Source organism: Podarcis gaigeae (genome assembly GCF_964106915.1).
Source record: "Podarcis gaigeae genome assembly, chromosome: 2".
Classification (NCBI taxonomy): Eukaryota; Metazoa; Chordata; class Lepidosauria; order Squamata; family Lacertidae; genus Podarcis; species Podarcis gaigeae.
In genome coordinates this window covers 123,526,035-123,554,029 of record NC_139679.1, presented here as the reverse complement: position 1 = coordinate 123,554,029, position 27,995 = coordinate 123,526,035, and the positions used below count along the sequence as shown (strand labels likewise).

General features: G+C 43.3%; 2 protein-coding genes across 2 annotated transcripts in view; one reads left to right on the top strand and one right to left on the bottom strand.

Moving 5' to 3' along the window:
* LOC310837413 (vomeronasal type-2 receptor 26-like) overlaps positions 1-27,995 on the bottom strand; it is a 145,707-nt gene that overhangs the window by 93,748 nt on the left and 23,964 nt on the right. The gene's annotated exons all lie outside the window — the stretch shown is intronic.
* On the top strand, positions 60-24,128 carry LOC310839547 (vomeronasal type-2 receptor 26-like; the record flags this gene model as incomplete). The annotated part of the gene is made up of 10 exons (XM_083728184.1): positions 60-271; positions 1,474-1,765; positions 3,153-3,935; positions 5,437-5,643; positions 12,948-13,126; positions 14,909-15,200; positions 18,712-19,539; positions 21,284-21,505; positions 21,825-21,951; positions 23,094-24,128. The coding sequence occupies 10 exons, from the start codon at positions 60-62 to the stop codon at positions 23,993-23,995; spliced, it is 4,044 nt and encodes a 1,347-aa protein (XP_083584310.1). The 3' UTR covers positions 23,996-24,128.

The following is a 27,995-nucleotide window of genomic DNA, read 5'->3' as shown; positions in this document are numbered from 1 at the left end:
CTACTGGCTATGGATTTGGGAGGACCAGTCGGGAGGGAAGTGTAGCAGAGAAACCAAGAATGATGATAATGCTGCTCCTGTTGCTGCCTCTTGCAACCTCTGGCATGCAGCAGAAGGCAAAATGCCAGCTGAATCTCATCCAGGATAAAAATCTTGCTGTGAATTATTACCGGCCAGGAGACCACCTCATTGCTGGAGTCATATCTTCAGGATTAATTGGAGGTCAATATCCCTTCTCCTTTTCCAGCACCCCCTTAAGCAGGCTTGAGTCGTAAGTAATGCTGTATTGGTGTATTTCTGCTTCCTACCTACTCTCCAATTCTCCTCTTATATCAGGGTCATTTCTGGTACCCCTGACAGATCACTATCCCATTTTTGTTGGCTTGTTTCCCTTTAATTCTGAGCACCATGATCACTGAGGAGTTCAAATATTTGGAAAATCTGGGTAGGAGTATAATTTTAAACAAAAGCAACAAGTGCTCTCCTTGCTTTCTGACCTCTGATATGAAACTTTTGGAAGCTAGGATTCGACTTTATTGGACTCTAAACAGGTTGCTTCTTAGATTTCTATAAGTCTTTTCATTTGGGGAAAAGCAGTGTTTCAGTATGTTTTACGATGTTATTTAAGTAACAAATTCATTGACAGTACCCTAAACTTAACTTTTTAAAATAATGATGATGGTGGTGATGATGTAGCAAATACTGTGGGGCATGTTTGAATTGTGGTTTTTCCATAGTGAGTAAAGTGAAATTAATTTTCTCAGTGTATATCATGGACCCTTGGGGAAGGTTGAATGCTCAGTCCATGGTCCTTGGCATGAAAAGTGGAGAGTTTTCCCACTTCCAATCTAAAATAATCTCCTGGAAGTTTATTCACAGAATTAGTGTCCCAGGATTGACTCACTGCTCTTGCTGGAGATAGAGGAGAGGCTGCTTCGCTCATGCAAAAAAGCAAATGATAAGGCAACTCTCCTTCCACTATGAAAGTCAGGCTCCTCCTTTATAACTGGGTACAATGACAGTTGGAGAGAATTGCATGACTCCTTTCCCCCCAGGCACAATGTAATCTACGCAACTGCATATGTCTATGCTTAGGCAGGTGCAAAGGAGCCTGGGGGTTCAATTTGACTTCATGGACTTTTTCCTCAGGTGCTCAGCATAGCCCAGCATCCCTAAAACTCCTTGGATATTGTGAGGATATGCTCTTCCCAGAGCCCCACTACCGACATGTAAATCATCTGGTGACTAATTTTTGTGAGATATATAATGCCTGGAGTGGTCCTTTGATAAATTGACAGCTATCAACCACTGGTTCTGGTGGAGCAGCCAAGGAGGTCTATGGAAAAGGGCTGATTAAGGTTCTGGCAACCTTGAGATTAGGAGTCCCATACTGTGCCATTTGAACTGTCCCAGAGCAATGTGACTTTCATTTTCACTGAATTGAGGGTGACAATGTGACACACTTTTTTGCAGTTGGGTGAATGGGAGAGATTGGTACATTCTTTCCTTCCCACTTGCCGTTCAGGAGATAAATCATAACCCCCAGCTCTTAACCAACATCACCCTTGGCTACAGCATCTATGATACCTTTTTTGATGGAAGAACAACTTCTGATGGCTTGACCGACCTCCTTGCGGGTGGAGAAATCAACATTCCAAACTATAGCTGTGGAAGATGGAAAAATCTGCTGGCTATTCTTGAAGGGGGGAAATCCGACATCTCCATGCACATTGCAAACATGCTGGGCATCTACAAAATCCCACAGGTAAGAAGTAGGTTCAAGTCAGACACACCCATCAACATGTTATTCTTAGGATAATGTAACAGATTTTACTGCTCACGTTGCTTTGTACATCACATCATTGTACAAACACTGCTTTTCATGAAGTGAAAGCATAGTTAAATGATGGACCTTGCTCCCATAGGAGGTAGTGGTGGCCACCAACTTGGATGGCTTTAAGAAAAGGATCAAATAAATTCATGGCGGAAAGGCCCTGATGGCTGTGCTCTGCCTCCACACTTAGAGGCAGTGATTCTTCTTAATACCAGTTTCTGGAAACCACATGAGGAGAGAATGCTCTTGTGCTCAAATCATGCTTGTGGGTTTCTGGAGGATATTACTTTCAAGGATCCGTTTCAGTCTGGGTTCAGGTGTAGTGCTGGGACTGAATAGGCCCTGGTCACCCTGATGGATCACTTGTATGAAGAGTTGGCTCACTTGCTGGATCATCACCTTGTCATGGTGAGTGGGCTTTGACATTTCCATGACCCTTGTGAGCGAAGCCATCAGGAGTCTCATACTCCCACTAAGGTCACCTAAGGTGGTAAGGACCATGGGGAGGAGCTAGACAAAGAATGATCCAAGAAGTCCTTAATGGCAGAGCAGGTGGATGAAATAGCGGAAGAAGGTTGCCTCAGGAGAGTGAGGAAAATTCTCAGGGATGATTCACACCCTGGCCGGCACTTTCTTGATCCCATGCCCTCAGGCAGAAGAAATAGAAGCATGATTAGTCGCACCAACAGGCTAAAGAAAAGCTTCTATCCCTGGGCTGTTAGGCTGCTGAATGAAAAGATAACAACAGGGCAACTGTCTTTTGGGTTTGGTGGGTGTGCATCAGCAAACGAGGGCTATTAAGACTAAGAGAGCTGAGTGGGGGATGCTCGTGTAATCTTACTGTATACAAGTTGTACAAGTGACAATAAAGTATTTCAATTTCAAGATAACAAGTGGTATGTTACAACGGCTGTGAAGGCGGATGAAGGCTGCAGCAGATAATAATCTACCGTTCATTGTGACACTAATGTATAATCTGGACATGCTGATCATTGCATTGGAATCCTCAAGTCTTGATTATTGCAATGCAATTTATTTGGACCTAGTCCAGAGGCTCCATTGTGGCTACACCATTGATGGGGACAGACTATTATTAGTAGTGTTAGTATTAATTTTTGTATTGCATCTTTGTAAAATGTTCAGAGGCTATTGCAGTTAAGCAGTATAGAAAATGTTTAAATAAAAAAGTTATACTATTCTATTATTTCTATAATCCTTGAAGTTAATGCTAATTAAATTGATCATCATCTTTCACATAGGAGTACCCAAAGGTTCTCCTGAAGAACAAAAGCTCAGTCTCTTTTCCTTTCCTTAACAGCTGAGTTATGGCTTTGTTCTTCCCGATAAAGCCCAATTTCCTTTTGTTTACCAAATGGCCCCAAACGAAGAAACTCAGTACATGGGGATAGTCCAACTCCTCCAGCTTTTCAGGTGGACATGGATTGGACTCTTTGCTCCAGACAATGATAATGGAGAAATGTTCTTGAGCACCTTGGCACCTCTGATGACCAGCAACGAAATTTGTGTTGCCTTCTCAAAAAAGGTACAACTCCAAACTTGGCTGTGGATACCCGATGAAGCACCTGCCATGTGGAGACAAGTCAATGTCTTTGTTTACTATGCAGACTTTCAAGATGGGCTTTATATAATCATAGAGGTAGAATCCTTCCTTGAAAGGATACAAACTGGGGGGAAAGTCTGGATAACCACAGCTATTCCAAACACAATATTCTTATATGAGACTGAAGCCTTCCGGTATGCCCATGGTTCTTTGTCCTTTGTCATGAAGACCAAAAAAAGGACAAAATATGACTACTATGAGCCAGTGTATTCTACTGCTTGGGGGAAAGGATTCGATTGTTCATATTCAAAGCATGTATTGTCCGTGAGGGATTGGAAAAGATGCAGGGAGAACGAGAATCCAGGGGTGTTGCCACAGGAGGAGATTGAAAGAATCCAGTCCCAAGACAGCTACATCAATTACTATAGTGTCCATGTTGTGGCTCAGGCCTTAAACAAAGCGTATTTGTCCACATCAAAGCAGATTCCAGTGGTGGGTGGAGGAGACAGGTTGGAACTTCTAAGGCTACAACCATGGCAGGTATGTCCATTCCCTTTTGCAATGTGCAGTTCATTTTCCCAGCCCTAGAATCGCCTAAGAAGTTGCATTATAGCAAGTCAGACCAATGATCCATCTAATTCAGTCCTGTCTACAATGACTAGCAGCAGAAACATAGGAGGCTGCCTTAATAATAAATAATAAATAATAAATTTTATTTATACCCCGCCCTCCCCAGCCAAGGCTGGGCTCAGGGCGGCTAACAACCAATAATAAAAACAAGTTGAATGACTTACTCTAAGTCAGAATGTGCCTCTCTCTCTTGCTTAGTACAGTATTGTCTCTTATTGATTGATGGGCAGTGGTCCTCCACTTTTTCTGGATGGTTATCTTTCCCAGCGGTACCTGAAAATCAAATTGGTGGTTGAACCTGGGACCTTTCACATACAAGGCAGATGCTCTAGCAACTGAGCTATGCCGCTTTCCCCAGTATCATGCATTCAGAGTCAAGCATAGCAGGGATGTATGTATGTATGTATGTGTGTGTGTGTGTGTGTGTGCTTCTATGTATAATCCACTCTTCATCACATCAGCAGGATCTGAGAGAGATTTTCAGGAATACAGTGGTACCTTGGCTCCCGAACGGCTTAGTTGCCGAACAAATTGGCTCGGGAATGCTGCAAACCCAGAAGTAAGTGTTCCGGTTGGTGAACGTTTTTCGGAAGCTAAACTTCTGACGCAGCTTCCACCTGAATGCAGGAAGCTCCTGCAGCCAATCAGTAGCCACGCCTTGGTTTCTGAACCGTTTCAAGAGTCAAACGGGCTTCCAGAATGGATTACGTTTGAGAATCAAGGTACCACTGGTACCCCTGATAGGAGCAGAAAATATGAATGAGTGTTAAAATAATCCAATAGCATTGTTTTCACGTACTGGCAGAAATCCATCAGAGTTTCTGCCATCTAGGGCAAGGGAATACCAGAGTCACAGGAGCAGCACAACAGAAACAGTCCCCAAATCAGTGCAGTTTTGAAAGGGCAAAACGTGTCGAATATGCATATAATAAGAATATAGGGGCATATTATTATTTTTCAGGCTTTAATTAGAAGACCAGGAATAGACCTAACTCCAAAAAACATGAATGAATTACTTTATGGATGCAAACACTACTATTGTAGTATATCTATATCTATATCATCTATATCTATATATCTGTATCTATCCCCTTGCAAGCTTGCAGTTTCAACTGCACAACTCCAAAACTGAGAGAAATGGAAGAAATCTCCAATCAGTGCTTTCCCCCTCTAACGTTCCTTATAATCTCTGACTTGTAGGGTGACCAGCGCCACCGGATAGGCCTCTTTATACAGATTCCTTTAATAAATCTTGATTAATCTTTACCTATATTCCAAAACTCTTACTTAACCTTTCCTGATATATATAATAATGATGATTTTGGTCTCCCCTAAATATTGAAGCAGGATGAGGGGACCTAAAAATCACAGTCTCTGTGAGTCCAGATCACAGTTTCCTCTGTCGTCGTAGCTTCATCCATTCTTGAAAGAAGTGCAACTCTATTCTAATACTTCACCTGATGGACAGTACTTGGATGAAAATGGGGCACTGGCCGTTGACTTCGATATCGTGAATTGGGTGCTCTTTCCTAACAACTCTCGTGGTAGAGTGAAAATTGGGAAAATAGAGAGACAGACAGCTTCAAATCAAAAGATCACCATTAACAAGGAAGCAGTTGTATGGCCCAAGCTGTTTGAGAAGGTGGCATAATTTTTTGTCATTTTACTATGTGCTAATTGTTAGAATTCCTTCTCCATGATTGCAGTCATGGGACTTTTGTATATGACATGACGGTGTATGTTTTGACTCCACAGAGTGGGAAGTGACGGAGACAGGATGTTTGTGTTACTGTGTTCCGTGAAGTGGTTGTTCTTTTCCTCTTTGCTGTCTGGTGCTAGAGAGAGAGGGAGCCATGTTGCAGTGCTCTGTGTGTGTTTATATGTAAATAAAGTAGATTAGCCAAAATGCTGAGTTGCCGAGGTCTGTTACGCAAGCTGCAAAGACTCTGCGGATCCCTAAGTATGCCGATGTCTGTTGGCATCGGTCGCTGTGATGTTCTGGCTGAAGAAATCTTTTGAAGCTCCCGAACGATTGACCAGGACAGAGGGAACATGCCAGTCAGGCATGTGTCTTTGCCAGGGTCCTACTCAAGCGTAGGACGAGCTCCTGACACTAATAGCATGTTCAATTGGTGGTGGTGGTGGGGAGGTTATTGGGTTGTTTATGTTTTTATTTTGATTATGATTATGTATTTTTGTGTTTTTATACTGTTATTTTATCCTCTGCACTGCCCTGAAACCCGCAGGTATAAGGTAGTATACAAATTCAGTAAATAATAATAACAATAAAGCATAATATAGATGAGGCTTTGAGTGTATGCTTACGAACACTTCCCTGGAACTAAGTACCACTGTGCTTAATGGAGTACAATCTTGAGTAAGACTGTATACAATGTCACAGGGAACAGGAGACTTTCCAAAGCAGAGTAGAAGAGCTTGCCCCAACTTGGTGCTCTCTCAAATGAAGTGGGGAGGGGAGTGTTTAAGAGACCCTCCCGCATTCGCTTCGTTGCCCAACAGCAACACAACAGCCCTGCAGTGAGGCCAGTGGGTCTTACCCTCCGGTAGTTTTGATAAAGATCAAAAAGTAAAAAGACAAAGAAAAAAAATAACAAAAATACAAAAATAAAAATAATTAAAAACACATAAAATTTCCATGGCTTATTTTTCATTATCTTATTTCCCAGACCTCCTAATACCTCTTTTTTTTGTATTCCAATTCGAATTATTAGTTCAGCAAATCCTTATTAATAAATTTTAGCCTATTTCTAAACCCTTTCCCCCCCCCCATCTTGTCTTAAAGCATTACAGCTGGAAACCACTTAATTTCTATCCGACATCATTCTAACATTCATTAATTTTGCAGTATTTCTGTAGATAGTCTTTAAATTTATTCCAATCTTCTTCCGCTGACGGATCATACTGTTATTATGTGTGTGATCTTTCCTGTTGTTTTCAGCTGGCATATAGAAAGGCGGTATACAAATTAAAAGTGAAATGAAATTAATCTTGTTTACCTTGGTTGCTTGTATGCATAGAAAAGTGACAGGGCAGTGCTGAGGGAAAGAATCAGAAAAACCAAAAAGTTTGTCTGCCATGTTGCTCTGAAGAAAAGAAAAGTAATCTCTCCAAAATAGGGCCTGGGGTCAGTTGGGGCCATTGGAAGCAAAGATGCCTTTTTACAGGATCCTTCCAAAACACTTTGATCTGCTTCCACAGGTACAAATGCTCCTAACACTTTCTCTTCATGTCTAGACCATGCCTCATGCAAGATGCACACAGAGCTGTCACCCTGGAAATGCCAGGAAGATTCAAGAAGGGAGGCCTCCATGCTGCTATGATTGTGCTCCCTGTTTAGAAGGGACAATCTCCACTCGGGAAGGTAGGACAGGATATCACCCGTCAGCTGATTGGCAGATTACAGCCTGCCTTGTTTAAGCTCCACAGTATTCCTTTGAAACCCCACCCTTACCCACCAGACAATTGACAAAAACGACATCACCAAAGGTGGAGACCAACTGGGCCAAGTTTGACCCAGCAGCTAGAGGTTCCCATCCCTGGTCTACTCTTAACAGAAGCAGCTTTTAAACATCTCACAGAGAAAGTTTCTTTAGTCATGCTCCACAAGATCCTTTCTTGGTGATAAGGTCAAGGATTGGGACTTCTCTACCAGTGAACATTTGCTTCTTTCCTTGCCAATAAAACAGTGTTGTTTCATGCTCTCTCCCACATGCCCAGCATTCCCCCTCAATTGTAACAGCACTCAGACCATTGTAGGTGACTGATATCAGGATACTGAAGTCTCTTTTCTCATTTTCCTCTATGCAGATGCTGATGAATGCACCAGATGTCCAGAAGATCAGCATCCAAACAAGGAGCAGAATCAATGTGTCCCCAAAGCAATAACCTTCCTGTCCTATGAAGAATGTTTGGGAATTCTCCTAACTTCCTTTGCCCTCTTCTTATCCTTAACCACAGGCATTGTGTTTGGAATTTTCATTAAATACAAGGAAACTCCCGTAGTCAAAGCCAACAACCGGGACCTCTCCTACATCCTCCTCATTTCCCTCTTGCTCTCCTTTTTGTCCTCTTTCCTCTTCATTGGCTGGCCAAGGAAAGCAACTTGCCTTTTCCGACAAATAGCATTCAGCACCATCTTCTCAGTTGCTGTCTCTTCAGTCTTAGCAAAAACCATCACAGTGGTTCTGGCCTTCCTGGCCACAAAGCCAGGGAACAGGGTGAGGAGATGGCTGGGGAAGGGTCTGGCGAACTCCACTGTCATTTCCTGCTCCAGTGTCCAAGTTCTCATTTGTACCATCTGGTTGGGCATCTCTCCCCCATTTCCAGAATCTGACATGCTCTCCCAGCCTAGAGAGATTATCCTGCAATGCAATGAAGGGTCTGTGGCCATGTTCTATGTTGCCCTTGGCTACATGGGCTTCCTGGCTGCCCTCTGCTTCACGGTGGCTTTCCTAGCCAGGAAACTGCCTGGGGCCTTCAATGAAGCCAAGCTGATCACCTTCAGCATGCTGGTCTTCTGCAGTGTTTGGGTGTCCTTTGTGCCCACCTACCTGAGCACTAAGGGGAAATACATGGTAGCTGTGCAGGTCTTCTCTATGTTGGCCTCCAGTGCTGGGCTTCTGGGCTGCATCTTCATTCCCAAGTGCTATATTATTATACTGAGGCCTGATCTGAATATGAAGGAGCACCTGACCACAAAAAATAAGCATGGCATTTGAATCTTAATGCTAGAATGTCTCACCAGTATCTGGACTGGAACCGCAGCTTACTTACTAATAACTGGGTTTATTATTTTTCAGAAGGCTCTAGTAGGCGTGTTTTTGTCTCCAGCACCTTCCTCAGACTGCAGTGTATACATCCCAACAGGTATTACGTGATGAACAGATCCAGCAGGGTCCCTGTCAGGGATCCTGCTTCCCTTAGCCTCACTTGTTTCCACACACAAATACACATACCTATCTTTCTGTCATTAATTCACTGCCACCAATTGCCCCAGAATAGTTCAAAATCTCCTAGTAGTATTTTCATTAGGCCTGGTCATGAGATGGGTTCCAATACCAGCCCTTCCTTCAAGTTTGTGCCCCATTCTTTGGGGAGCACATCACCTCCAAGACTAATATGAGTAATTATTTCACTTAATTCTGCTTGAAGTAGGCAGATCAAATGTAAACATGAAACAACCACCTGAATCAACATTCTCTGCAATTTAATCTTTATTGATTTTAAATATTGAATCCATTCACCACAAAAAATAACCAAAGAAAAAACAAATCACATCATATGCAAAAATAATAATAATGTTACATATAAAATAAAGTTCTTCCAGACGTTGAGACTTCCATCACCCTCAGTATGGGTCCTTGGTTTCCTTGTTGACTGCATATTGTATGACCTTTAACTTATCATAAATTAGCTATAATCTTTGTAGCATATAACATTGCAGAAGTTAATCAAAGCATGTCAAAGATTTAATATGGGAACAATATTCTTTTAAAGATAATCTGTATATATCCCATTATTTGTTAAACTTTTGGTTTCTCTGGTTTCTGATTTTTTCCTGTAATAATAATAATATTGATTTCCCCCTGTAATAATAATAATAATAATAATAATAATAATAATAATAATAAATTTGTTATTTATACCCCAGCCACTCTGGGCGGCTTTTTTGGCATCTTTGCCAATTCTACATTATCAAATAGTTTTGTCTGCCTCTCCATTTTAGTTGGTATTTTGTCTCCCTTCCAACATTCTCTGGTCTCCCAGCAGCCTATGGTCAGGAATGATGGGAGTTGAAGTTGAGTAATATCTTGAGGGAGCCTGGTTGGGCAAGCTTGTATTGGAGAGCTTTTATGAATGTTTTGCAGATCCTTGAAAAGTTTGCATTACTTGAACTGTGTTCATTTTACAGATTAAATGTGTTTAATGTGCATGTGGATTTTCTCCTTCCTTCCATTGAGATATTGAATAAGTCAGCCTGTTAAGCATTCAAGTTATTGATTGTTGAAAATTTGAGGACCGTAAGTTGCATGATCCCAATTTAAACAATTTAAACTCCTAATAAAATCATCATCATCATCATCGTTGTTGTTGTTGTTTAGTCGTTTAGTCGTGTCCGACTCTTCGTGACCCCATGGACCAGAGCATGCCAGGCACTTCTGTCTTCCACTGCCTCCCGCAGTTCGATCAAACTCATGCTGGTAGCTTCGACAACACTGTCCAACCATTTCATCCTCTGTCATCCCCTTTTCCATCATACCGGAGACTAATATTGACATTTAGCAATGATAACAATTGGAGAGCCCCCTTTAACTTTTTGTGTGGAAGGGGAAATGAATGAACTTGAGTTGTCTGAAGATTGGGGAAATATTGCCTAGTGAACATGGGTACCATCCTGGAGTGAGCACTTCAAATATTCTGAATAACTTTTAAAGATATAATCAATGGACGGAGAATCGGAAGTCCACTTTGTTTCTTTCTCTCTTCCTTTTTTTTTCTTTTGAAATTCTTGTTCTCTTCCAGTTTCTTCTTATTTCTTTTTCTCTGCTTTGCTTTTGCTTATGTTTTCTTTTCTTTTCTTTTCTTTACGTCCTCTACTCTGGTTTAGTGAGGCACATGGCTGGCCTGTGTGAAAAACCCTGTGTGACTCCTTTGAGAGAGGGCGTTGTATTTTCTTCTATCTTACTTTTTTCTTTTCTTTTCTTTTCCTTGTTTCATTTTTATTTTTATGTAGATTTGTTTGTTTTTTATACTACAGGCAGCCCCCCATGTATGTGGGGTAACATTCCAAGGCAACACACACATTGGTGTATAACTGAAACACCTAATGTCCAGATTTTCCCAGACATTGCTAGGATTTCAAAGGTGAAATTGACGTCCAGGGGGACATGTAAGTAGCGGTTGGTGTGTGTTTTTTTCTGGTAGATAGTGTGTCCTAGGGAGCCATCACCAACCGCTACTTACATGCACAATCACACCACCACCCTGCACAAATAAACTCCGTAGCCAAGACTCTCATCTCCAGAACCAAACGCCTGGCTGACAAAGACCACTTGACAACTGAGTTACAGAATCTCTCAAATGTGTTAATTGCCAATGGATACCAGCAAAACAGGATTACGAAGCTAATCCAAAAGGAAACACCCCCCAAAAACCAAGACACAGAAGAAAACAATGGCATGGCCCTCCTTCCTTATATCAAGGGCACTACAGATAAAATTAGCAAAATCCTCCATAAACACAATATCAAAACAGCCTTTTGCACCAACCAAAAAATAGCCAATATCCTCAGAAACCCCAAGGATAAAATCCAGTTGGAAAACCAAGGGATCTATGAAATACCCTGCAAAGTCTGCCCAGCCACGTACATTGGACAAACAAACAGACGAATAAATGCACGTATCGCAGAACACAAGAATGCCGTCAAAAAAGAAGAAAAAACTTCCTCTCTTTTCCAACACATGAAAGAAACAGGACACGAAATTAATTTTGCAGATTCCAAATTGCTCTTTAACACGGAACATCACCACAAGAGAATAATCATGGAAGCCATCGAGATAGAGAAACACCCTCACAACATGAACAAGCGTGACGACACATCCCGCTTGCCAGACATCTGGAAATTAGCCCTCCCCACAAAAACTGACACCAGATCCAGAGGCACACAGAACGCCAACACCAATCAACCACACCAGACCCAAACCCAGACCCTCTCCACAGATGAATTACTGACACCATCCAGTAGCCAATCCATGGTGGCACCTCCGGATGCTGCACCCCCCTGCAATCCCTACACAGATCTGGCTGACACAAGCCACAAAACCACAGCTCGCCCCTATACACGAAGCCAAGCCAAAGCACAACTAAGTGCAATACAGCCATCTTCTCAGGAAAACTCTTCACAAAGTTCAAGAGGTCAAGACACAAAGACTTTAGCAACTAATCCACACCTAATGACCCACCTAAGTGGTACTCAGGATATCACTCAAGAAATCACTCAAGGTATCTCTCAAGTAATTAAGGAACAAAAGAAGAAAAGGCACACTAGCCTGGGAACTTCCTCTCTGCCCAGAACATTGGAGGCTAGACACCACACCCCCTCTACAGTATTTATAGGAACTCAAACATTGAGATCCCGCTCTGTTCCAGTAACAAGAAGCCGAAAGCACCAGCCTGAAGATGACGAGTGAGACCTCGTCGAAACGTCGCCTAGACACCCCAACTTTTACACGGGAAGACACCCGAGGACACCAAAACCTGCATTCCTGTACCCGTGAAAATCTACGAAAGCAAATATATATATATATATATATATATAACATAATACTACATACTATATATTACATAAAATAATGTATTCATATATATATATATATGAATATATATATATGCAAATATATATATATATATGCAAATATATATATATATGCAAATATAGTCCAGTATTCCTGAGGAATTATTAGTATTATTATTGAAAAACACCCAATATATTATGGCCAAATCCCTGAGCCCATGCATCCCAGTGAGCAATACAAAACATGTGTTTCTTTCCATCAAGCTCCAAAGAGATTCTCCGGAAGTTGAGATTGTTTTTCTCTCCTGGAATTAACAAAATAACAGTCATTCTTGCTGAATCCCAGTGGATTTCCACCCAGAAACTCAGCAACAAAGAAATCCAGAGCAAAACATTATTGTGATAAATACGCCCTGAACTCTTGCAAGGCGGGGGAGTGAGATACCGGACAGACACTCCGACGTCTGGTCATTTCCCCCAATGTTCTGAATCCGTGGCTGAGACTTATGGATTTGGTGACCCCTTAATTCTGTACAAAGTTCAAGTTGGGCAAGGGTCTCTTTCTGCCGTCCATGATTTGGGTTTTAGTTTTTTTGCTCCTTCCTCAGGCTGCCACCAAGATGTCCCTGAGGACCAAGTGTCTCTTGACCAGGCCTTTTGAACTCCAGGAAGACTATTACAGGCCAGGAGATCTCATTGTGGGGGGACATTTATGCTTCAGCATTGCCATACACACAAACCAGATGTTTAATTTGTCTCCCCGAGAACGGGACATCTACATTTCTAAGTACGTACATGGAAACCGGGGAGGGATTTGGGTTGCTCTAGTATCATTGTAGACTAGAGTTCCGTATAGATTATATAAAGAGTTTATATTGATTTTGCATTGTTGTACCTGGTCATCTTGTTGCCTTGGATATTACTGATAATTGTTTGCAACACAGGGGTTTAATTGTTTGGTTACTGAAAAGCAAACCATGGCATCTCCAAATAATTGTCCATATGGGCAGGTGCTTCCGTTTATGGTGGTGAAAGTAACCCCAAAGCATCCCCATGAATCATGAGGGGGAGGCTGCTAAGCTCGCCAACAGAAAATATTTATTATTATTATTTGTTCTATGTAAACATATGGAAAAACAATTCTATCTTCTCCTTTCCACTGATCAAAGTGGTGCTCAAGGTTGCCAAGAGCATTCAGAAGTACAGTAAAACAAATTGGCAAACATTAAACTGAACCTGGAGCAGGGCAGATAATTAAAGCAGTCTGCTTCAAATACCAAAATTAAGGGAAAATCTACTTGAACAAAATGAACCTTTGCTGTAATAAAGCAATAAAGGTAAAAGTAAAGGTACCCCTGACTCTGGGGTTGCAGCGTTCATCTCGCTTTACTGGCCGAGGGACCCGGCATACAGCTTCTGGGTCATGGGGCCAGCATGACTAAGCCACTTCTGGCGAACCAGAGCAGCACATGCAAATGCCATTTACCTTCCCACAGGAGCGGTACCTATTTATCTACTTGCACTTTGCTGTGCTTTTGAACTGCTAGGTGGGCAGGAGCTGGGACCGAACAACGGGAGCTCACCCCATCACAGGGATTCAAACTGCCGACCTTCTGATCGGAAAGCCCTAGGCTCAGTGGTTTAGGAACACCCCTAGACTTGGAAGTACTAATTGCTAAATGCACACCAGCTCCAACTGGTTTCCAAATGTCTCCTCCAACACCTCCCCGGTGCAGCTCAATTGCACTCTTACACAGAAGTCAGGCAGTGGAAAGCCTGACAAACTGTGCTGTTCTGCGTGCATGGTCTACACCTGGTGTACATGCCTTTGCCCTCAAAAGCTGCAGCTTACAGGGAGAGGGAGAATGGACTGACCTGAGGCATTGGCACCCCTCTGCATGCACTCTCAAATGCATGTTGGAAACTCATACACACAAGTATCCTATCAAAGTTGCCAGGCTGCTGCAAAAAATTGAAAGTGATCCCACAAAATATGACTTGATGGAGTTTTGGAAACCTCGCTTGTGGCTGCATCAGTCACGGCATTTTGCCATGTGGCATCTAATGAAATAATAAAATGCCTTTAAAAAAAAAAAGTATTTCATTAGAAATGTACTATGCAATCTTATGCAAGTGACATGGGTAGATTAATTGCCTAAATTCCGGCAGTAAATGAGTGAAAATGTTGTTAATTGGATTGAGGCCAATTATCCACACTTACCTTCCACTCCTCTCGTTCCAGCCAGAAGTCTGCACTTAATGCTCTATGTGCAAACATTTGGGGGGATTTTTGCCCCAAGTTTCCCCACCAAAAGAAACCTCACTCTTTAAAGTTGAATTGGGGCAAATGTCAATTTGGGTTTTCTACAGGTGGACCATTTGCTCCAGTTGCTCCTTAAAGAGTGGGTTTCCATGGGGAAAGATCCAGAGCGTGGACACGGATCTTTAAATTTAATTTAAATTTAATTTTAACCATGTTTCCCTCCGCCTGGAAAGAACGGATGAAGGTAAGTGGGACATGTCCTCTTTCGGGATTTCCTTGCCTTCTCTGAAACAACTCTTCTTACAGACAAGTGCTGAAGAACTACCAGCACATCATGGCCTTGGCATTCTCTGTCAGTGAGGTCAACAGGGACCCCGTGCTCCTACCCAACACAACACTGGGCTTCCGTATCTATGGTGATAACAGCGATGCAAAGACGACTTATGAGTCCAGCCTGTCTCTGCTCTCCACGAGGGGGGACGTGGCTCCCAACTATCAATGCTACAGTCGGGACAAGCTGTTCTCCGTCATTGGGGGTCTCAGCTCCAAATCATCAATGCAGATGGCATACCTCTTTGGCACCTTGAAGATTCCACAGGTAAGAGAATTTGTCTGGGGACCCGGGTGGCGCTGTGGTCTAAACCACTGAGCCTAGGGCTTGCTGATCAGAAGGTTGGCGGTTCGAATCCCCGCGATGGGGTGAGCTCCCGTTGTTTGGTCCCTGCTCTTGCCAACCTAGCAGTTCGAAAGCACAGCAAAGTGCAAGTAGATAAATAGGTACAGCTTTGGCGGGAAGGTAAATATATACAGATATATATGAATATCTATATTCATATAGTATATAGTATGCTGTCTATTACTATGCTCTGTACTCTGTATGCTCCATAAAATATGTTATTAATGTGGTACACTGCCCTGTAATCTTTTGATAAACAGCAGTATATAAATCAAATAAATAACAATAATAATGGAAATCAAAAGAAGTGGATTACCAATGAAGGAGCAAATGGTTCATGAAACTGGCAAAATTAGCTACCAAACTAAGAGGGCATAATGACAAAGTGTTTAAAGAAGAATGGAGACCACTGATTGACTATCTATCAAATTATCACCCATATATCACAGGCAGGATCTGAAATATAAGCAGTGGATTACTGAAAGATTTAATGGTAGTGGGGTTTAGATAATAAAAATGTATGCATTATAAAACAGCTAATAAAAAGGAGTAAAAAAAGCAAATATCAGGAAGGGATGGGAAGTCAAGAAGAGACTTTGGATGTTAAAAAAGATTGTTGTTGTTGTTGTTGTTGTTGTTGTTGTTGTTGTTTAGTCGTTTAGTCGTGTCCGACTCTTCATGACCCCCTGGACCAGAGCCCGCCAGGCACTCCTGTCTTCCACTGCCTCCAGCAGTTTGGTCAGACTCATGTTTGTAGCTTCGAGAACACTGTCCAACCATTTCGTCCTCTGTCGTCCCCTTCTCCTTGGGCCCTCCATCTTTCCTAACATCAGGGTCTTTTCCAGGGAGTCTTCTCTTCTCATGAGGTGGCCAAAGTACTGGAGCCTCAGCTTCACGATCTGTCCTTCCAGTGAGCACTCAGGGCTGATTTCCTTAAGAATGGATAGGTTTGATCTTCTTGCAGTCCATGGGACTCTCAAGAGTCTCCTCCAGCACCAGAATTCAAAAGCATCCATTCTTCGGCGATCAGCCTTCTTTATGGTCCAGCTCTCACTTCCATACATCACCACTGGGAAAACCATGGCTTTAACTATACAGACCTTTGTTGGCAAGGTGATGTCTCTACTTTTTAAGATACTGTCTAGGTTTGCCACCGCCTTTCCCCCAAGAAGCAGGCGTCTTTTAATTTCGTGACTGCTGTCACCATCTGCAGTGATCATGGAGCCCAAGAAAGTAAAATCTCTCACTGCCTCCATTTCTTCCCCTTCTATTTGCCAGGATGGGCCCAGTGGCCATGATCTTCGTTTTTTTGATGTTGAGCTTCAGACCATATTTTGCGCTCTCCTCTTTCACCCTCATTAAAAGGTTCTTTAATTCCTCCTCACTTTCTGCCATCAAGGTTGTGTCATCTGCATATCTGAGGTTATTGATATTTCTTCCAGCAATCTTAATTCCGGCTAGGGATTCATCCAGCCCAGCTTTTTGCATGATGAATTCTGCATATAAGTTAAATAAGCAGGGAGGCAATATACAGCCTTGCCGTACTCCTTTCCCAATTTTGAACCAATCAGTTGTTCCATATCCAGTTCTAACTGTAGCTTCTTGTCCCACATAGAGATTTCTCAGGAGACAGATGAGGTGATCAGGCACTACCATTTCTTTAAGAACTTGCCATAGTTTGCTGTGGTCGACACAGTCAAAGGCTTTTGCATAGTCAATGAGGCAGAAGTAGATGTCTTTCTGGAACTCTCTAGCTTTCTCCATAATCCAGTGCATGTTTGGAATTTGGTCTCTGGTTCCTCTGCCCGTTCGAAATCCAGCTTGCACTTCTGGGAGTTCTCAGTCCACATACTGCTTAAGCCTGCCTTGTAGAATTTTAAGCATAACCTTGCTAGCGTGTGAAATGAGTGCAATTGTGTGGTAGTTGGAGCATTCTTTGGCACTGCCCTTCTTTGGGATTGGGATGTACACTGATCTTCTACAATCTGCTGGCCACTGCTGAGTTTTCCAAATTTGCTGGCATATTGAATGTAGCATCTTAACAGCATCATCGTTTAAAGTTTTAAATAGTTCAGCTGGAATATCATCACTTCCACTAGCCTTGTTATTAGCAGTGCTTTCTAAGGCCCATTTGACTTCACTCTCCAGGATGTCTGACTCAAGGTCAGCAACCACACTACCTAGGGTGTACGAGACATCCATTTCTTTCTGGTATAGTTCCTCTGTTTATTCTTGCCACCTCTTCTTGATGTCTTCTGCTTCTGTTAGGTCCTTTCCACTTTTGTCTTTTCTTATGGTAATCTTTGTACAAAATGTTCCTTTCATATCTCCAATTGTCTTGAACAGACCTCTGGTTTTTCCCATTCTATTGCTTTCCTCTATTTCTTTGCATTGCTCATTTAAGAAGGTCTTCTTGTCTCTCCTTGCTATTCTTTGGAAATCTGCATTCAATTTCCTGTATCTTTCACCATCTCCCTCGCATTTTGCTTGCCTTCTCTCCCCCGCTATTTGTAAGGCCTCGTTGGACAGCCACTTTGCTTTCTTGCATTTCCTTTTCATTGGGATGGTTTTAGTTGCTGCCTCCTGTATAATGTTACGAGCCTCCATCCATAGTTCTTCAGGCACTCTGTCCACCAAATCTAAATCCTTAAACCTGTTCCTCACTTCCACTGTGTATTCATAAGGGATTTGACTTATATTGTACCTTACCGGCCAGTGGTTTTTCCTACTTTCTTCAGTTTAAGCTTGAATTTTGCTATAAGAAGCTGATGATCTGAGCCTGGAGTCAGCTCCAGGTCTTGTTTTTGCTGACTGTATAGAGCTTCTCCATCTTTGGCTGCAGAGAATATAATCAACTCCAAGGCCAAACTTGCCAGTTGTTCCTTTTATCTCTTGACTCCCTACTTTAGCATTCCAATCCCCTATAATGAGAAGAACATCTTTTTTTGGTGTCATTTCTATAAGGTGTTGTAAGTCTTCATAGAACTGGTCGATTTCAGTTTCTTCAGCACCAGTGGTTGGGGCATAAACCTGGATTACTGTGATGTTAAAAGGTCTGCCTTGGATTCGTATCAAGATAATTCTATCATTTTTGAGATTGCATCCCAGTACAGCTTTCGCCACAAAAAAGATAGTATATGATGATAAATGCTTTGAAACATTTCTGGAGACTTAATAAAAAATGATATTTGGGGGGGACCCCAGTAATAACATTACTCCAGTTTTGAGAGAACTGTTCTGGTTGCCTGTTCACATCTGAGCCCAATTCAGTTTGGACCCTGAACTGGGAAACAAATGCATGAAGATACTTCAAGTAATTTTATATCTCTCCTGCACAGCCCTGGAATCCTCGGGAGGAAAAGTGTATTAGAAATATTTCAAAAATTCTAAATAAATTAATACATTTTGAATAAAGGCTTTCTCTTTCCTTCAGCTTGGTTATGGTTCATTCAGCTCTGTTGAGAGAGAGATGCTTCCTTCCTTCTTCCGAATCGATCCCAACGAAGTGCCACAGTACTTCGGGTTGGTCCAACTGCTCCTACATTTCCGATGGAACTGGATTGGCCTTATCACTTCCGATGACGACACTGGTGAAAATTTCATCCGGACTCTGATGCCAATGCTCACGAAGAATGATATTTGTGTGTCCTCGGTAGAAATGATAAATGAACGGTTAATGAAGCCAATAGCAACTACTTTTTTTAAGAAATCTCTTATTAAGTGGCAGAGTAAAGCCATGATTATCTCTGTAGACTACAAGGAAGCAGTCGTGCTAATACATAAACTCGATTTTCTCAGAAAGGATTTCAGGCCCTCACGTGTGAGGGTTTGGATCGTGACAGCTCGCTGGGATTTTGCTGCTCTGGGTGAACAAATGCATTGGAAGGAACTTAAATTCTTCCACGGTGCTCTGTCCTTCAGAGTCCACACAAGTGATGTCCAGGGGTTTAATAAATTCCTCTTGGCTTTAAATCCAGCCCGGCCCAAGGGAGATGTCTTTCTCCGAAACTGGTGGCAAATGGCATTTAACTGCTGGTTTCCGATAGCAGGTCAAACTTCTAGCAAGAGAAGGTGTACAGGGAAGGAGAAACTAGAGGACCTGCCGCCCTCTGTGTTTGAAACGAGAATGACTGGCCACAGCTATACCATGTACAATGCCATCTACTCCGTGGCACACGCTTTACATGCCATGTACTCATTGAGACCCGCTCGTGCCATGATGCGGGAGGGCAAGAAACCTCTGGCTATCCAGCCATGGCAGGTAACATCGTTCTTTCGATGTGTCTCTCTCTTTCCCAAAGTAATTGACCCATTCGTTCTCTAGTGTTTTGTCAGGGGTCGCAATATGGATGGAGACAGATTGGTATTTTAAAACCATCCAAAGATCTCAATTTCTCCTGTTTGATAGCTTCACTCTCTTCCTTTCAAAAATGTTGCAACATTCTATAGTTGTTTACTGGTGAGGAGAGAGGAGTGGAGTTTTATGATTGCAGTCATGGGATTTTGTCTATCACATGACGGTGTATGTTTTGACTACACAGAGTGGGAAGTGACGGAGACAGGATGTTTGTGTTACTGTGTTCCGTGAAGTGGGACTATTGTCCTTTGTTCTTTTTCTCTTTGCTGTTGGATGCTAAAGAGAGAGGGAGCCATGTTGCAGTGCTCTGTGTGTGTTTATATGTAAATAAAGTAGATTAGCCAAAATGCTGAGTTGCTGAGGTCTGTCACGCGCATGATGCACAAACTCTGCAGATCCCTAAATGTGCTGGTGTCGGTTGGCATCGGTCGCTGTGATGTTCAGGCTGAAGAAAGCTTTTGAAGCTCATGAACGAAAGACCAGGAGGGAGAGAACATGCCAGTTGGGCATGGGTCTCTGCCAGGGTCCTACTCAAGTGTAGGCTGAACTCCTGACAGATAATGCCTGTTATCTTTTCCTTTTCCGGGCTACAAATCTAACTGCATTCTGCTCCCACCCAAGCATGTGGGTTGTGTTATAGCAAGTAGACACCAGCCATGAAAAGCAACCATTACTTGCACTTTCCAGCTATTTGGGGCTGCTGCTAAAAGTTAATTCCATCCCATGGTTAATTATCTCAATGGATGTAATTCCAAAATCTTGGGTCTGTGTTTAGTTCAAACATAAGAAGAGCCTGTTGGATTGTGCCAATGGCCCGGTTTACACAACATTATTCTTCAAGTAGGGTCAGGTGGGCTAGATTCAGGGGTCTTCATCTCAGACAAAAGCACATGCAAGTTTGTTGTTGTTTAGTCGTTTAGTCGTGTCCGACTCTTCGTGACCCCATGGACCAGAGCACGCCAGGCACTCCTGTCTTCCACTGCCTCCCGCAGTTGGGTCAGACTCATGTTCGTAGCTTCGAGAGCACTGTCCAACCATCTCGTCCTCTGTCGTCCCCTTCTCCTTGTGCCCTCCATCTTTCCCAACAACAGGGTCTTCTCATGGTCTCTTGCCAAAGTCCCAAGCTCCACCCCTTCCTCTTCCTGCAAAAGGAACTGAGCCAGGATGAGGGAGGTGAAATCAGGGCCTCAATGAATATCTGAACAGGAGGAAGGGACCAGTGATCAGGAGAGTCAGGAGCTGGATTCTGGGAAAGGTACAAACAGGGGTGTCCCAACCACATTTCTGCTTGGCAAAAATAATGATCTTGCCTCTCCTTCCTCCGCACACTGTTTTGGGGGTTCTCGTGACCCTTTAAAACAGATTTGGGGAGGGTGCAATGGTGCATGAGGAGGAGAGGGCAAGTGCTGTGGTGCTAGTAGGAATCTTTCCTGTGGCTTCTGCTAGAATGACTTAGTTGAATACAGAGGATACGCCTGTCTCAGACTACCTTCATGAGGCAAAATTGTTTCCCTCGAGGAAATGGTCTTAAACTCAACAAAAGACTAGAAAAAAATAATACCCCCTCCCCTTCAAATACCGTTCCAATAGGTGAAGGCTCAGTAGAGTCACTATGTTATCTAAACCTCTCCCCTCCTTTGTTCCTCAGATTCTCTCCTTTTTGAGGAACATCCGATTTAACAACAGTGCTGGAGATGAAGTATCTTTCACGGACAACAGTGTGGTGGGATCTTCTGGCTATGATCTTCTCAACTGGATCTATTTCCGAAACGAGTCAACAGCTTTAGTGAAAGTTGGGAGGATGGATCCAGGAGCCCCACGGGGCAAAGACTTCATCATTAACCCAGATACAATTGTGTGGTCTAGCAAGGTGGAGTGAATGTCCCAGAGCTTGTGAAAGAATTAGAGCATGATGGACTTGAATGCCCGTCAGCTCCAACCAACAGGGCCAATGGTTAGGGATGATGGGAGATGTAATCTGGGAATCTTTTGGTGGGGGTGGGGGTGGGGGAAGGCACAGGTTCCGCAGTCTTGCTCCATGCAGTGGTTCAAAATAGCTTTGACCCTCTTACCTACATTTATCATCATTTCCAGCATGCAAAGAGGGGGCCACCTTTGAAGACCTCCAAGTCGTGCTTAAAACAATTCTATCCATGCAGAAAACCTTTCATTATATCTGCCTTTCTTAGACCCCACCTTCTGCAAGCTGTGCAAAGATCTGCTCTCCAGGGCAAAGGAGAAAAATTCCAGAAGGGAAGCCGGTTTGCTGTAATGTGTGCATTCGCTGTCCAGAAGGGACTTTTTCTAACCAGACAGGTAGTTCCAACCCTGAACCCTATTCTACAGTGCAGAAGTTGAATGTCCAGATAGAGTTAAGGTAGGGTTACCAGATGTCCAGTCCCCAGATTTCCAAATCTGTCCCCGGACAAATTCCATCCCTGGAATGTCCCCAGATTTGCAAATCTGTGCCCAGGAAACAGGGCAGTGGCAGCCTCAGCAGCCCAGAGCCAGCTTGGTAGCAAGTTGGCTCTGGCTGGTTTCAGCAGCTGCTTGCTGCTCGCTGGTGTGGCACCCGCCATTTTTCCTTGCCGGAAGTCCCCATATGATGTGTCTTGTGCACAACACATCATATGGGGACTTCCAGTGAGGAAAAATGGCAGGCGCCACGGCAGCAAGCAGCTCCTGAATCCAGCCAGAGCCAACTGCGCTACCAAGCTGGCTCTGGGCTGCTGACTGCCACTTTTGCTGCCACTGCCGAAGGGGAACCGGGGGTGTCCGGCAGTACAGATCTCCTGCCCCCTTCCCCCTTTGTTTTGACTGATTGGGGGAGGCTTGGGAGTTGCAGGCAGCCAGCCGTTACCCAGTTTTTAAAAAAATTCTGCGCATTTATGTTTCACAGGCTGCGAAAGAAGGACTTCGCACCTTTACACAATATGCATGTGTGCTTGAGCCCAGGGTCTTTTGCCTCACCATCCCCACTACTGACTCCCTGTTGCTACTCAGCTTTAAAAAAAATCCGGTAACCATAGTAGGCTAGTGCAGACTTCTTTCTGCCCTGCTGGCCTCCACATCCCCCTGAATTTCGCTGTAACTAGAAGAATTTTCAAAACGTATTCCAGAATTGCAACGTGTAGGATTTGCTATAGTTCTAAGTAACTTTGCAGTTCTAAGTTTCTTTGCAGCTTGCTTCCCTGTCTCAAAAAATGTGTTTTGTAACATTTTAAGATTCTGATCTTTTGCAATAAAAGGTCAAAATAGAGCAGAATCTCAGAGATTTTGAGCAATAAGAAGGAGAATAGGACAGACCAACACAAAAGAATATTTATAACGAGGGTCTACACCTCTTATTTCTTCTCCTGCCATCCCCACCTACCATGCACACCAGCCTGGTGTATGTGTGTGTGTGGATGAAAATAAAGCTATATTAGATATACTCAAATAGTGCTTGCTAATTCCAGATGCTGCTAACTGTGCCCAGTGCCCAGAAGATCAATACCCAAGCAAGGACCAAGGCCAGTGTATTGCCAAGAAAATCAACTTCCTTTCGTATCACGAGGCTTTGGGATTTCTTTTAGCTTCTCTGGCTCTTTCCCTCTCTCTAATCACCTCTCTAATCCTGGCAACCTTCATAAAAAACAAGGACACCCCAATCGTCAGAGCCAATAACCGCAACCTCACTTACATCCTCCTTGTCTCCCTCCTGTTCTGCTTCCTCTGCTCCTTCCTCTTCATTGGTCGACCCAAAAAAGTCACCTGTCTTCTCCGGCAAATGGCTTTTGGAATCACCTTCTCTATTGCCATTTCTTCCATTTTGGCAAAAACCGTCATGGTAGTTCTGGCCTTCATGGCCACCAAGCCAGGAAACGTGGCCAGAAAACTCTTGAAGACACAATTAGCAAGCACCATTGTCCTGGTCTGTTCCCTCATTCAAGCAGTTATCTGTGCCATTTGGCTGGCAACCTCTCCCCCGTTCCCAAACTTGGATTTCTACTCCATGGCTGTGGAGGTTGTAGTGGAATGCAATGAAGGCTCTGTCACCATGTTTTACTCTGTCCTGAGTTACATGGGTTTCCTGGCCCTCATCAGCTTCATGGTAGCCTTCCCAGCTAGGAAGTTGCCTGACAGCTTTAACGAGGCCAAATTTATCACCTTCAGCATGCTGGTCTTTTGCAGTGTTTGGGTCTCTTTCGTCCCAACCTACCTGAGCACCAAAGGGAAGTTCATGGTGGCCGTGGAGATCTTCTCCATCTTGGCCTCTGGTGCTGGTCTCTTGGGTTGCATCTTTCTCCCCAAATGCTACATTATTCTTCTGAGACCCAACCTCAACAGCAGAGAGCATCTAATAAGAAAGAAATATTAAGGAGCTTAAGAAACTAAACATAACTTCCTATATAAAGAAGCTGGTTGAATTATTCTTTAGCTAATGTGATCAGGTTTAACTATCAGACTTTTACAAGACATCTGAAGGCAGCTCTGTTTAGGGAAGCTTTTAATGTTTAATAGCCTATTGTATTTTAATATTCTGTTGAAAGCCGCCTAGAGTGGCTGGGGAAACCCAGCCAGATGGGTGGGGTATAAATAAATTACTACTACTACTACTACTACTACTACTACTACTATTATTATTCCTGAAAAATCTTGCAAATCTTGTGTATTTTTTCTGATTCTTTTTGTTTTGTTCATTCAATAAACATAGTGAAAGAAAGAAAATTGGTTTTGTAGTCCTATATATGTTTTGAACTTGATCCTTGGGAAGATTAAATTTCCAGCAGCTATCTTGCAGATGTAGCTATAACCTGCCACTGTTTTGTTTCCCTTTAAATATCAGATCAACAGTGGGGCCTAAATTAGTTTGAGAACCTGATTGGTGGGTAATGGGACTTTAACCCCTGGTTCCTTGCTGCAGCTGCGTGAATGATGACACCTACAGATAATCAATCATCCCACAACTGGGAAAAACCAACACCACTATGCTCTCAGAGGAGCTTCCAGAGATGGCATGCCCTTGGCTGTTTAGGGGTAGTCTGCAACCAGGGGTGGTCAGCCTTTACTCCTGTGAACACATCAGCCCCCAGTTAATTGCATGCAGCTCTTTGTTGTTGTTTTTAAGTCGTTTAGTTGTGTCTGACTCTTCATGACCCCATGGACCAGAGCACGCCAAGCACTCCTGTCTTCCACTGCCTCCCACAGTTTGGTCAAACTCATGCTGGTAGCTTCGAGAACACTGTCCAACCATCTTGTCCTCTGTCGTCCCCTTCTCCTTGTGCCCTCAAACATTCCCAATATCAGGGTCTTTTCCAGGGAGTCTTTTCTTCTCATAAGGTGGTCAAAGTATTGGAGTCTCAGCTTCAGGATCTGTCCTTCCAGTGAGCACTCAGGGCTGATTTTCTTAAGAATGGAGAGGTTTGATCTTCCTGCAGTCCATAGGACTCTCAGGAGTCTCCTCCAGCACCATAATTCAAAAGCATCAATTCTTCGGCGATCAGCCTTCTTTATGGTCCAGCTCTCACTTCCATACATCACTACTGGGAAAACCATGGCTTTAACTATACGGACCTATGTTGGCAAGGTGATGTCTCTGCTTTTTAAGATGCTGTCTAGGTTTGCAGCCCTTAGTTCAAAAGGCACCTACAGGTGACAGCATAGTTATTTTTTATTTTTTAAATTTCTATACCAGTTTATATTTTTAATAAAAATCTTAAAGTGGTTTACAGCATACAATATAACAATAGCCAGGCGATGGTTCTCTGGCCTCATGAGGAGCTTTTTCAGTAGGGCTGGTGAGTCTGGGCCTCGCCCCCAGGCATACTGGGTAGAGAGGAAGAGGGAGTAGGAAAAAGTGTATCTGAAGAAGTGTGCATGCACACGAAAACTCATACCAAGAACTGACTTAGTTGGTCTTTAAGGTGCTCCTGGAAGGAATTTTTTTGTTTTGACTATGGCAGACCAACACGGCTACCTATCTGTAACTAGGAAAAAGGAGGGAAGGAGAAAGTGAAAGTGAAGAGGGGTGACTCAACTGTTTTTCCATCTGTCCTGCGCACTGCTAGCTTCAGCCCTCATCCACCACCCAAGGCGTACCTATACTCCCTTGCACGCCAAAGAGATGTATTGGCACCCCCTGTCCCTTGCACCCTTGGGAAAGGAGCCTGTGTGCCTTACCTGGCCAACCAGAGAAGCAGAGATGCACCTGGGGATCACACAAGCACCAAGCCACTCCAAGCCAGAGTGGAGAGACATGATTTTTGCACCCTCTAGAGCCTATGCCCTTGTCAAGGGCCAACATGGCCAATCCCAAGGTATGCCCCTTCCCATCACTGCCTAGAGACTCGACAACCTCCTTGTTCTCCCCAGACATGTCAGATACTTCTCTGATCCCCAGTTCAGCCCTGGGTTGAGAGGAAGAGAGAACTGTGCTGAACCAAAGGTGAATTGTTCTGGAAGCTCTGCAAACACCATATTGGTACTCAAGATAACCCAACCCCCCGCCAATTAATTGGTAGTGGTTATAGCACTGAGCTCATATGTGTTTATAGTCACTTGCTTTGAAGCATACTAATTGTCTTGCTTTGATGTCACCCTTATCTGAGGGTTTGGGGTGCTGAGCTCTGAGACCAGAAAGGGAAACCGTAATGTTTGGGTGTTTGACAACTTCATCCTCCTGGTCAGGTGGCTGGGGTATGCTGCTTTGATCTTTAGCTTGGGTGTGCATCTTCTTGTTTGCGATGTCCATCCCGCACAAGTGAGTGCGAGGAAGAACTGGCAGGCTGCATCGCTGTAAACCTATACTTTTCTTAATATAGGCACTAGAACTGATCACTCTGGAGTTTTTGACATCCTTCTTTGGAATTCCTGCATCTCACGACTCACACAAGCTCTCCTCTGGCTCTGCGGTTTGCAACAAGAGCAAGAAAGGGTGGTCTGTTCACTTCTGGCTTTGCCACTGGCCACAACTGACTTCAGCATGGCTTAGAGCTGACAGGTGGAGCATCCTCAAAGGGAATGGAGCTCTCTGCAGGAAGATTGGTTCCCCATCATGGGATATGTGGGAGACAATTCCATTGTGGGTTCATTACTAAGGTTCGCACCAAATTCCCACTGGTCAGACTTTATTCAGTAATGCATTACATACCGTAACAGATAGGTAGCCGTGTTGGTCTGCCATAGTCAAAACAAAAAAAAATCCTTCCAGTAGCACCTTAAAGACCAAGTAAGTTAGTTCTTGGTATGAGCTTTCGTGTGCATGCACACTTCTTCAGATACACATCTGTACCGTAGTACAAGATAGTCTGTGGTTGCATATCTGTTAACACAGACCCTATATAGAATATTTGTGCCATCTTCTGCCACCTTCTTTATCCCTAGAAAAATGCAACCTGTGCTGCTGATAGAAGTAGTACGACTCATACAACACGTTGACGAATAATATACACACAATAATTACCAAAATAATTATACATTCTTTATCAATCTTTTGAGAAAAATACAAAGTATTGTGCAAAGCCACAGAAACTTGCAAACTACCCAGTCTAAGATGAACTTATAATGTCTGATTTCAATAGATTTTTCAAATGCTTAACTCAGTCTTTTGTTTTCTTTATCTTTTTAGGTAAGTTCATGAAGATACCAACAAAAGGTAAGTTCGGTGTTGTTCCCAATACCGAGAGATGCTAGTGAAAGCTGAGGTCATAAAGAAAGAGGAACAACAGTGGAAAGGATGGACCCAGATCTATACACACACAAGATGAAAACAAAGAAACAAGAAGTAAGGATTTCTGAGTCGCACACCTTCTGTTATCTCAGCACCTCACCATCTTTTCACCCAGCCACAGTCCTTGAAAACAGTTACTCAACCCAAGATTTTTTTTACTGTATGTGCAGAAGCTCACCTTTTACCCTAATGGATAGTTGTTTTTATTATAGTATACACTCAGGTTCCTCCTAAAGTGGTTCCTACCAATTTTGGCATCAGACCGTACTCTCGCATTCATATCAATATTGGCCTTATTTCTGAATCACAGAATTGTGAAATCAATAAAGAATTCCTCAGTTACCACCCTCAGAATATTCCCTTTTCCAGATCCCTTCGCAAGGGCCTCTCCATCTCCCTCTCCTCTTTGCCAGGGGTCAAATGTGTATCTCTCTTGGCCCACTTGCGGGGGTTTGTGAGCTAGACAGTGTATCCTTGGCCTCGCCCTCCACCATGCAGCCTTCTTCCCCAGCTGCTATTTGCAGATTAAATATCAATCCATGTATTTATTTAAAAGTTGTCCCCTGCCTTACATGTGTCAGAGGGCCTGCCAGGTGTGCTCTGGGTTGGATTCCCCACTGCTGGGCCCAGAAGTGTTCTGCCATGTTAA